The sequence below is a fragment of the Xenopus tropicalis genome, chromosome 2 (assembly GCF_000004195.4).
Source record: "Xenopus tropicalis strain Nigerian chromosome 2, UCB_Xtro_10.0, whole genome shotgun sequence".
In the NCBI taxonomy this organism is placed as follows: domain Eukaryota; kingdom Metazoa; phylum Chordata; class Amphibia; order Anura; family Pipidae; genus Xenopus; species Xenopus tropicalis.
In genome coordinates this window covers 38934063-38946520 of record NC_030678.2, presented here as the reverse complement: position 1 = coordinate 38946520, position 12458 = coordinate 38934063, and the positions used below count along the sequence as shown (strand labels likewise).

The 12458-nt window shown below is 36.7% G+C and overlaps 1 protein-coding gene across 1 annotated transcript; it reads right to left on the bottom strand.

The window, feature by feature from the left end:
* Nucleotides 1–821: 821 nt before the first annotated feature.
* Nucleotides 822–6458, bottom strand: LOC100489510 (P2Y purinoceptor 8). Its single transcript, XM_002933630.5, has 2 exons — nucleotides 6279–6458; nucleotides 822–2290 (listed from the first exon to the last, which is right to left on the bottom strand). The coding sequence occupies exon 2, from the start codon at nucleotides 2258–2260 to the stop codon at nucleotides 1220–1222; it is 1041 nt and encodes a 346-aa protein (XP_002933676.1). The 5' UTR covers nucleotides 2261–2290; nucleotides 6279–6458; the 3' UTR covers nucleotides 822–1219.
* Nucleotides 6459–12458: the final 6000 nt, after the last annotated feature.

The following is a 12458-nucleotide window of genomic DNA, read 5'->3' as shown; positions in this document are numbered from 1 at the left end:
TGTGTGGCAGTGAGGTGTGTATGAAAAGTTCCAACTCATTTCTGAACCAGTAGGGTCAACCTGGATCAAAAATACATGGGTGGCCTTGTTTGATAGATGGAAAGCTAGTGTCTCTGAATATCGTAGTAATCTTGTAGCTGTGACCAGATGTTTGCTGGTAAGTAGATGGAAATATCTTACTGTAGTATAGTATGGTATGCTGGTATGGTGCATTGTGAGGAATGAAACAATAGCATAGTGTGTTTGTTCCAGGGGTGATAATTTTGAGTTGGTATGGTTAGGGCATAGTGTGGGACATACTGAGAATTTTTGAGGGCATGCTCACCAAGAATATAGATCTTATTTGTATACTTAAATGGGCAAAATACATCATTTTGAATAAATAGTAATGCTGAAGTATGCTAGTTTAAAAAAGTTTTTGAACAGTGGGGCAGGTTTTAGCGTTTAATATGTTTGTATATTCAGAATCCAGAACTTGGGTTGATCATCTACCACGAATAAACCCCTAATATTAATGCAAGTCTGTTACTATACACTGTTGTCATGTTGGCACCAACCACCTTATTTTGTTTTATTTTACCATTTACTTAGTACATCTTTGCATGCATGAATGTATACAGTATATGGTTATTAACTCCTCTTTACACATTAAAAATGAAGGCCATCAGCAATATGCAGCTCAATATGCAGTATTCAGGTTATAAATTGAAAATGTACTGTAGCCAGTTAAAAACTGGTATAAAAACTCTAACCCTGTAACCAAAATGGGAAATTACAAAAAGACACAATGAAATAAAGTGATAAAACAGTATATTATCAGTTACATTTTAATAGAAAAGCTTCATTAACATGCCAGGATTTTCTGGTTATATTATCTGGTGTTAATAGAGTATATGCTGTGCTTAGAAGATGGTAAATATACAGTAACCACTGTAATATTAGCTTTGTCTCATTTACAGTCTGTACAGTATACACAGTGTTTGCAAACATGCTTCTTATGGGTTTAAGGCCCAACGGGGTATGTGATCATACAAGTACAATAAGAGCAAGAGCTCTGCTTATATCAAGGTTGAAAATGCTTGTTTATAAACTTTCATCATTAACTCAATGCCTTTTAAACCACTTTGGCACTGACTTTCACACATGCACTAGAATGCCTAGCATTAAGACTAGTTTTTATTCAAAAGCTGTCTCAATGCATCAAATGCATGGACTCCATTTAATAAGATGACACAGGAGCTTTGTACTCGTAGGTCAATGTACGTGTATTTTCCTGTGCATTATTGTCAGATTTGCAGCAGCCTGCCTTATGCTGTACTTTTTGGCGAAACTGTTTAGAACCAAAGAAATATACCACTGGGTCCAAGCAACAGTTAAGACTGGTCAAGGCAAGAGAAAGCTTGTATTCTATGTACAGCGGCTTCCCCTTTGAATAGAAATGATAATGAGTGATTAGCAGTATGTTATTTGGAAGGTAGCAGACCAAGAACACAGTGAACAAGACCACAATAATATGAATTGTTTGTCTCTTTGTCTCTGCTTTGATAGTGTCGGACCGAAGAAGAGCTATAATTATAGACAGGTAACATATTCCCATAATAACCAATGGAAAAAAGAAAAACAATATAAGGCGGCATGAAATGTACAAAGAAAAATAAGTTTGACTGGAAAACAGTCTTTTCGGTAAGACATCAAAGCAAGTGACTATGTGTAGCTCTTGTACGTGGAATGTCAGTTTAGAAATCATAAGTGGTAAATCTACCAACAGAACAAGCGGCCAAATCAATAAACAAGTAAGCAGAGCCCTCCTGACAGTGACGCAGTTCTTAGAGCGCAAGGGAAGTACAATTCCGATGAAGCGTTCCACACTAATACTTGACATTGTCAGTATAGAACAATGCATGTTTCCATAGAACAAAATGGTTGCTACAGAACAAAATGTATCTCCAAATGGCCAGTCATTTCCTCGAAGATGATAAATTACCTGAAAGGGGAGTGTAATTCCATAAATCAAATCAGTGATGGCCAAATTGAGCAGAAATACAACTGTTGGTGTCCATGGCTTGTTACCCCAGAGCATGACCAAAGACGAGAAATTTAATGGTACACTGATGCAGAAGATCAACAAGTATAGGATTGGCAAAGCTGTTTGCAGCATTTTGCTTTGCAGCATCTCCAGTGTGCTATTAGGCAGAGTCTGTGAAATAGTATTATTGGCTGAATTATTTCCATTGATTCCAAACATGTGCAAATCAGTCATCTTTGCTTTGCATATACTGAGGCAGAGTCCCTAGATGTTGGAGAAAGGAAGTAACACATTACAATCTGAGAAAGCGTTCAGTAGTTTTCGTTATTAAAATACTACATAGCTCCTCTTCCTTGCACCGGCCCTTCACCCATCTTAAAGGGGTTGTAAAACCTGCGACACTGCACTGCTTAACCACCTTTATGCAGCTGTTGCTGGACTACAAACCCCAGAATAATGTAACATATAATGAAAGTAGAGGCATACTGGGAGCTTTAGTCCAGGAACATCAGGATTGTATTCTAAAAGGGGTTGTTCACCTTTCAGTTGGCTTTTAGTATGATGTAGAGAGTAATATTCCCAGACAATTTGCAACTGGTTCTCATTCCCTGTTATTTGTAGTTTTTCCAAAACTTTCCCTCAAATCTCCGCAGCCTGCAACTGCTTTAAAATGCAAAAAATCCTCCAATAAGAATCCCAGGTGATTTGTATAAATCTGACTCTCTGTTCTCTGTTCCTGCAACTGGGGTTGGAAGCATTAAGTACAGTTTCCTATCAATGAACAAGTCTGTCCTTTATTCCCATGTTTGATTCCACTGTAATATAATTATATTACAATGGAATCAAACATGGGACTTGTTCAGAAAAAAAAAACCGACATAATTATCTCTATATGTAAGATAACAGCAAGATGCCTGACATAGTGCTGGGAATCAGCATTCTCATTGGAAGATTCTTTTGCATTTATAAAGAAGTTTTTTGATCAGTAGAATGGTCATTGGTAAATTTTCTTCCACAGTTACATTTTCCAGAACCTTCTATAGCAAAACTAGGGGGCACATTGGGACATTGTTCGGTTTACAACCCCTTTATAGAGTCTGAAAGCAAGTTGTGGTTTTATTGTGCCTCTTGCTGTTCTTCCTGCTTGCTGACTCACAGCTGCAGATATTGTGCTCCAGATGTTTTTATGCACTTTCCTACAAAAACCCTGTGCTGGGTACAGTTCACTGCTCTTGCTTTGTCTAGGATCTGTGCTGTTCTCTACTGTTTTAGCTTTAGGAGACTGCACCTTGCCATTCTAAATCTGCTCCATTTTCTGGTTTTGGTTTTGTCCCTGGTTTTCCCTTTTAACTCTGTCCTGTATACCTTGAGCCTTATGTTTTATCTAAATTCAACATTTCTGGGCTTCTGACTTGTTGGCTTCTTCCCATTCTGCCCTTTTTGTCCCATACAGAGGGCAGAATGGGCTCCTTCCTACACTTATGTCTTAAATACTTCTGTTAAAGTTTGACTAGTTCTGTACCACTTGCTAACCCTAACCTTCCTTTGTGGACAATACAGGGATAGGAACTTGGTGGCAGCTAAATAGATGAGAGGGTTGGTTAAAACATAATAGGTGCAATGCTCCATATGCCAGTACTGTTATGTAGCAATAAAGGGTGTTCTAGCTCTATCAACTCTCTGAAAAGTACAATTAGGAAAATGTTAAGGTTATGCTCTGTATTAAACTAGGGTTCACTCAAATTTTAGAAAGTGGCTATAAAAAAGAATATATGATATACAGTATAGGTAAGGCTAGTATTAATATACTCAAATTACTTAATCATTTGCTGTAGCAGCTTAAGGTGGCCATACACGTTCTCCCGATATCCCCACCCTGGGGCCAAACGATCGAATTGTAATGGCTGAAATAGGCGCAGTCGGTTCTGGGACTGCATCAATGAGCTGATGCGGTCCCCGATCCGACTGAATTTTTTAACCTGCCAGGCCAGTCGTTGTTTCCCCTACATGGGCCGATAAGCTGCCTAATTGGTCAGATATCGGCAGCTACAATCGGCCCGTTTATGGCCACCTTTAGAGTCAAAAGGGAAAGCTCAGCCCATGCAGCAAGTGAAAAAATATTTGAAAGGGAACCAATGAGGGACCAGTTTTATGTGAGCCCTATCATGACTTTTTAGGCCAAGCATGAGTGGTCATCTCAGAAAGAACAATGATATTGTAGTAAAGGAGGGCTGTACTAATATTTAAATACATGTTAGTAAAAGTAGTAAGTATATCATGAATACTGTGCATGTTGGGATCAGTATGTCCATTATGTGTCTATAAACTATATACATTGTTGTACTGTCAGAGGCAAACATGAAGCTGGTTCATTCACTGGTAAGATATGGACAATAGTAGAGAACAATAGTAATATCAGACTAGCTGAGTCAAAACCTGCATTCAGTGTACAGAGTAGAGCAAGTGGGCTGGAAATATAATTCTGTCACTGAATAATACAAAAAGAAAGTATGAACTACATATATGGAATGTGTTATCCTATACCTGTACCTTAAATAGCAACACTCATCCATATGGATCAAATAATTCAAAATTTTAAAAATGATTTCCACTTTTCTCTGTAATAACTTGTATTTGATCCCAACTAAGATATAATTAATCCTTATTAGAGGCAAAACAATCCTAACGGGTTTATTTAATGTTTAAATAATTTTTTAGTAGACATAAGATCTGCAAAACACCAGGTCCTGAGCATTCTGGATAACAAGTCCCATATTCGTCCCAGACAAATATGTAGCATTCACCATTTGTAACTTTCCCTTTCATTTAGTCTAAAACAACTGGTCTTTTCCTAGTTTTCTTGAAAACGTTTCACCACTCATCCGAGTGGCTTCTTCAGTTTGAACAAAAGAAGCTACTCGAAAAAGTGGTGAAATGTTTTCAAGAAAATTCAGAAAGCCCAGTTGTTTTAGATTAAATTCTACTAGATACTGTATAGCATGACCTGGATGAATGAGAATCTTCATAGACATATTTTAACTTTCACGTTTTCCCGACCACATCTTTATTCTCACCATTTCTCCCACATGCTGCCACCTCATCGTTTGTCACCGTACCCAAATGACCGGTGACTTAATCTCATCTTTTCTCACCTCTACCTTTCCCCTTATTGGGGGTGTCCCTGCACCCAGGCTTATGCTAACGCAGTGCGTAACTAATCATGCATGTGTTCTGCCCAATAAAAGCAGCATAGTCAGGAATCAGCAGTTGGACAGTCTAGTTGCACTTGTGCTGTTGGCAGTTAGCCTGCATATTCATTTTTAGCTATTTCTCCCCATCTCCTATTTTTGCTGTGATGTTTGTAAAGTATTGAACCAGGGGAAGCTGCTGTGTGACTTCTAAATCCCACTGAATCTTTAATCTGAATCTTTAATCTATCAGTGGAATACTAATTATGCCACTAGGAAGAGAGGAATTTCAGATCAGTAGCATTCTATACTTTAAAGGGGAACTTTTCCTATTCCTAGCAATTTTTCACTTGGTCTTCATTATTTACTTATTTTTTTTATAGTTTTTGAATTATTAGCATTTCTCTCTATATCTTTCCAGCTTTCAAATGGGGGCCACGGAGCCCGGCAGCCAAATATCTGTTGCTCACTAAAGCTACATCTTTAATGTTATTCTTACAATTTATTATTTAACCTTCTATTCAATCCCTCTCTTATTCATATTTTATTCCTTATTTTTATAGCTGCTGAACAGAAAATTAAACTGATCAGGAAGATAACTGGAAAAGAACAAAAAAAATGAAGACCAGTTGCAACTTGTCTTTGAATATCAATGTCTATATCACACTAAAATTTAACTTAAAAGTGAACTACTCCTTTAAAACTCCCCAAGATTACTGCATACTAATTATAAACAGTTTTATAATCTTAGAAAAGTCTAATATATATATGTACGTACGTAGGTACGGGCACATTCTTACATAGTGCAAGTAACTAGTAAATAAAGTTTACAGCATACTGCTGGTATAGTTTCCCCATGTTCTCGCAGCTCCTGTCATGGTGCAATCACAATGCTCCTTATATCATGTTCATACCCCTAGATTTAGTCTTATCTAAGCAAAGCTAACACGGGTTGATTAGAATCAATACAAGGACGACTATCAGTCACTACAACCCAGTAATGTTATTTGCCCTTTAACAGTACATACATTGATAATATACATCTATATATTGCTGATACATACCTAGAAAAGAGACCACCGATGTGCGAAAGAGAAAATGTGGAGCTTGAAGCCAAGTACTTCCTTTTGTATCTCGTTTATGTGTCAACCACAGGACACGATAAAAAAAAAAAATACAAAACACTAAAATGCTGAAGCTCAATCCTAATCTCACTTTCTCTGACTGAAGCAGAGACAGTCACGCGAACATCAAAAGGTTGGTTCATTTTTTTGAGTAAATCTACTGTATCCTTGCTGAGGGTAATTTCCTGACAATGACTTGCAGTAGGTTGCTTAAAGGGGCGGTTCACCTTTAATTTAACTTTTAGTATGTTATAGAATGTCCTATTCCTAGCACCATTGAAATTGGTTTTGGTTATTGTTTATAGTTTTTTTTTTTCAAATTGGGTGTCCTGACCCCCAGCAGCCAAAAACTATAGCCCTGTGAGGCTACAATCATTGTTATTGTTACTTTTTATTACTTATATTTCTATTCTCTATTTCTCCTACTCATCTTCCAACATCTCATTCAAACCAGACTGGTTTCTAGGGTAAATAAGGCCCTAGCAACCAGATATCTGCCGAAATACCAAACTGGAGAGCTGCTGAACAAAAGCTAAATCTCTCAAAAACCATAAAAAATAAAGACCAATTGCAAATTGTTTCAAAATATCAATATCTACATCATACTACAAGTTCATTGGAAGGAACAGTAACAACAAAAAAATGGTGTAAAGTAATTAAATATAATGTACTGCTGCCCTGCACTGGTAAATTATATTTAATTACTTTACACCATTTTTTTGGTGTGTGTTTGCCTCAGAAAGACTACTGTAGTTACTAATTAAAATAAGCTGTTGTTTAGCCACAGGGGCAGCCATTCAAGCTGGAGAAAAGGCACAGGTTACATAGCAGATAACAGATACGCTCTGTAGAATACAATGGGAATCTATGCAACATGTCTGTTATCTGCTATGTAACCTGTGCCTTTTCTATTTTTTTCAGTTTGAATGGCTGCCCCCATGGCTACACAGCAGCTTTGTTTATATAAAACATAGCAAAGTTTGTTAGGCAAACACACAACTTTTACATTTTCATTTTTTTGTTAGTTCCTTTCAAGGTGAGCTACCCCTTTAAGTTGTGCCTCACTTCTTTTAAACTTCCGAGCAGAACAATGGCTATTAAATGCCATGACTCTAACATATATGAATATAAGGTTTCATTATTTAATGTAGTAGATCCAGTTGAAAAATCATTGATGAGTGAAAATGTAGCTCATGTGGTTGTAGGTTCTTTCTAAAGAGCAGTTTTATTTCTGTATAAGGAAGGTTGTACCTTACCATGTTATTTACAAATATCTATAATTTCTATAAAACATAATTTTCAAGTTCTAACTCGGCTCTTGTGACGCTATTTACTGTCAACGTGATAGAAAAGTGATTGCTTACTATTTCTATGTAATTCTTTTATTTGTTACCCATCTTCTGGGTTAGAGATAATGTGGAATCTGTCATGTGTATTGGAGAATGAACTACTCTTATACGCAGAGTAAAGTGGATAATTCATTCCTGCTTAAAAGGCGCCAAAGCATTCCTTGACAATACGCGTCTTAAAGGGGACCTGTCACCCAGACATACAGACTGTATAATAAAAGTCCTTTTCAAATTAAACATGAAACCCAAATTCCTGTTTTATTAACACATCTGTAGCAATTATGAAGAATATAGACATCCCAGCTGTCAATCGTATATTGCTTGCCCCGCCTCTATGCCTTAGGCATAAGGCGGGCCAGGCAATTCATTTCACTTTCCATTCAGAACTTCCTAGATATCACTGCACTCCTTACTTTCTCCCCTCCCTCTTCACTATCTAATTGTGTATCCTGTGCATGGGAATATACATCAGGCCCCCCATTCTGGCACATACACAAAATTTTGGTATGAGGCAAAGGTTGCCTTAATAATGGCAGCTGCCTGATTATATAATTTCAAAACTGAAGGAAACAAGATTTGTATTGTTTGTATAGTGTAATTAAAGTTTATTTTGCTTGACAAACACAATAGAAAAGAATATGAAATGATTTGTTAGGGTGACAAGTCCCCTTTAAATCTCCAGTGTGACTTATAATAGTACTAAAGTGGTGGAGGTCTTATTGTCACTTACAACTGTACTTTGTATTTTCCTGCATATTTAAAGGGGTTGTTCACCTTAAAATTAATTTTTAGTATGATGTAGAGGGTGATCTCAGACAATTTGCAGCTGGTCTTTATTTTTTGATTTGTGGTTTTTTAATTATTTAGCTTTTTGAGCAGCAAAGTGGACCAGTTGCACCAATTTGGAATTTCAGCACTAGTTGCTATAGTCTAAATTACCCTAGTAATCAGGCAGTGGTTGGAGAGGGAGACTGGAATATGAATAGGAGAAGACCTGAATTAAATGATAAGTACAGGTGCAGGACCCGTTATCCTGAATGCTCGGGGCCAGGGGTATTCCGGATAAGGGGTCTTTCCGTAATTTGGATCTCCATACATTGTCTACTAAAAAAATCAATAAAACATTAATTAAACCCAATAGGATTGTTTTGCATCCAATAAGGATTATTTATTTCTTTTTTGGGATCAATTACAGTTACTGTTTTATTACTACAGAGAAAAAGGAAATCAATTTTAAAAATCTGAATTATTTGATTAAAATGAAGTCTATGGGAGATGGGCTTTCCGTAATTCGGAGCTTTCTGGATAATGGGTTTCCAGATAAGGGATCCCATACCTGTAATAAAAAGTAATGAAACTAAAGTGTCAAAAAGCAATAGTTTTTGGCTCCCCATTTGCCACCTATTTAAAAGCAAACATCTTATTGGTTGCTATGGGTTACTGCTCCAGGGCAAAAGCTTAATTTTTATTGATTTTTAGATTTTCGAGAAAGAAGAAAACAGAGAGAATCATACAAACAATGCATATGAAGTGCCACTGAATGGGGTTGTTTTTAGACAGAAAGATGCATAGGAAACCTACATAATAGGTAAACATTGTGCCTTTTATTATACATGGGGGTAGATTTATAATGCTAGACAAGTGAAACTAATATAGTAAAGGAAAAAATCTAAAAAGGTCACCGGGTGTAGTCTACATAAAACTATCGGGATCTGCCTGAGGCTTTCTTTTTTATTGTGAATATTTGGCATTAAAAACTATTGTCAAAGATGTAGGGATCAGCCATATCATGTCTGGTCAAGTGAAATAGCCAAGACACAACAATCCAGAGAATCATGTAGAAGTTTGGGTTTGTTGCAATTCTGTGCAGCAATGCCTATGTGCTAACACCTCCTCACAGGATGCCTGGCAATACGTTGCATTCTATAAGTGCCCTGCCTGGCTGCACACACCACACAGTGCCCATAATTCCTCATTAATACACCCCATGCTAAACACACAAGTCAGTCTTCCCAACAAAGTGAATGGTTTGGAATGGCCAATAAGTCCTGACCTTATTCTTATAGAAGCACCTGAATAGGGCAGTTCATGTGGGAAAGCCCACCAACATACAGGGCCAACATACAGGGCTGATTACTTGTGAATGGAAGGGTTTAGGTAAATGGGCACATTATTGACAGCACACACACAACTTTGGATCATTTTCCTTAATAAATAAATGAACAAGAGTTATGTTTTTGGTTCATTAGTATAATTTTTCTTATTGTCTAGTTTTGGACTTTGGAAAAACAGATTCTGATTTAGGTCATATTTATAAAGGAATATTGGACATCTAAAAAGGTGCAAAACATTCAAGCAGCCTTGTATAAGGGCTTTCATGAACTACTGTGAATGATATCAGATAAGTTGGGCTTGGGAGAGCCCAACTGAAACCTGGAGGGCAACCATCAAAGTAAGAACTTTTTATGTAAACTGGAGTACAGCTTCTGATATAAACACAAAACTCTCATTTTATGGGGTTACTGGCCCTTTGGCTTTTAATTGTGGTTCATTGCTAATTTAAAGGGGACCCGTCACCCTAAAAAATAATTCCAAATTCTTGTCTATCATATTAGTTGAGCAGAATAAACTTTACTTACACTGTATAAAATGTTTACATTTTTTTCCCTTCAGTCTTAGAATTGACAGCCACAGCCCGGCGCCATTTTGTGTACACTGTTATTAAAGGAACAGTAACACCAAAAAATGAAAGAGCTTTAAAGTAATAAAAATATAATGCACTGTTGCCCTGCACTGGTAAAACTGGTGTGTTTGCTACAGTAACACTACTATAATTCTTATGATAAGCTGCTGTGTAGCCATGGGGGCAGCCAAGCTGGAAAAAAGGAGAAAAGGCACAGGTTACATAGCAGATAACAGATAAGCTCTGTAGAATGCAATAGTATTGTATCTGTTACCTGCTATGTGCCTGTGCCTTTTCTCCTTTGAATGGCTGCCTCCATGGCTACATAGCAGCTTATTTATATAAATTATAGTAGACTTTCTGAAGTAAACACACAACTTTTACCAGTGCAGGGCAACAGCACATTATATTTGTTACTTTTATACACTTTCATTTTTTGGTGTTACTGTTCCTTTAAGGCAAAGCTTTGTAGCACCCCAAAATCTTATGCATTTGCCATCTAGGTGATATCTGGGAAGTACTGAATGGAAAATTAAAGTAATTGCAAATAAAAATCTGAGCTGTCAATCATATATTGCTTGCCCCGCCTCTATGCCGCAGGCATAGAGGCGGGACAGGCAATATTTGATTGACAGCTCAGATTTTTAAATCCATTTAGAACAGGTATGGATGATTTAATTAAAAAAATAATTTGGGATTTAATTTTTAAAGGACTTTTATTATACAGCTTTTTATGTGGGGGTGACAGGTCCCCTTTAAGTCACTGCATATACATTTGCTTGACTTGCATATTTTATGTATGTGACTTGTGCCAGCATGTACTTGTCATGGTATTGCACAGCTGCTAATTTCTACTGAAGATAAGATTTTTGAGGTTGCAAGAGCATCAGCTGTAGCTGGACCAAAGTGTTGAAATGCTGCAGCAGATTACTTACTATATGTGCTGTGTTTCAGCATAATCATAAATGGAGAAGCTGCTGTATATCGTAGCTGGTTTAACGAGACAAGAACATAAGGTGAAGCATCTCTAGCATAAGCCTTTTTTGGGCATTAGTTATCCTTTAAGCCTATTAACTAAATCTGTTTCTTAAGCTGGAGAAATGCATTTTCTACTCCTTTCACATTAGAAATCTCTTTGTAATAGTTATTTAGAGAATGGAAGATCATGAATAACAGATGGGGTTAGTTTACCATTTAGTATGTAATAGAATGGCCAATTCTTAGAAGCTTTTTAATTGGTCTTCATATTTTATTTTGTATAGGTTTTGAATTATTTGTCTTCTTCTGACTCTTTCCAGCTTTCAAAAGAGGGTGACTGACCCAGACAGTCAAAAAAACTATTGCTGTTTGAGGCTACAATTTCATTGTTACTTTTCATTACTTATTTTGCTTTCAAACCTACTCCTTTTCATATTCCAGTTACTCATTCGAGCCACTGCCTGGTTGCTAGGGTTATCTGGACCCTAGTGACTATATAGCTGCTAAAATTCAAACCTGGAGAGTTGCAGAATATAAAGCTAAATAATTAAAAAACCACAATAAAAATTGAAGACCAATTGAAAAATACCTCACTCTCTACAACATACTTAAATTTAACATAAAGTTTAACCTCTTTAACAATAGAATTTATTGTGTAGATTAAAGCACTGATGTCTGCTACTGCTGGGTGTTCATTAGTAACCCCTAACTAGATAAAATCATTATAAAAATATCAGAGTGCTGTAGAACGATAAACACCTTTCTCAAAAACCAATATGATTTTATTAATAAACGGTGAACTGAACCCAGTCCATTCATTTACATTCTGTAATTCGGAGAACTTTTTTTTTTTTTGCATATGTACCATCATGGTTCTTAGTGGATTATCCACATATATTATGTGCTCCCTTAAAAACGTGTTATTTGACCAAAATGCCCTGAAATGGACCCGGATTTCCCCTGCTCTTCTTGATTTTAAAATCAGTTCATGCAGAGCTAGATTTCCTAGGCACATCATTTGCTTTCAGAAACAGAATGGTACTTCATTACAGCAGATCTTATATGAAATGTCAGTGAGGTACCATGGAATGACTAAGACAATGGAAAATA

What these genes read in the sequence shown, in the direction of transcription:
- LOC100489510 (XM_002933630.5), bottom strand. Translation starts at nt 2,260, where the DNA reads ATGACTGATTTGCACATGTTTGGAATCAATGGAAATAATTCAGCCAAT.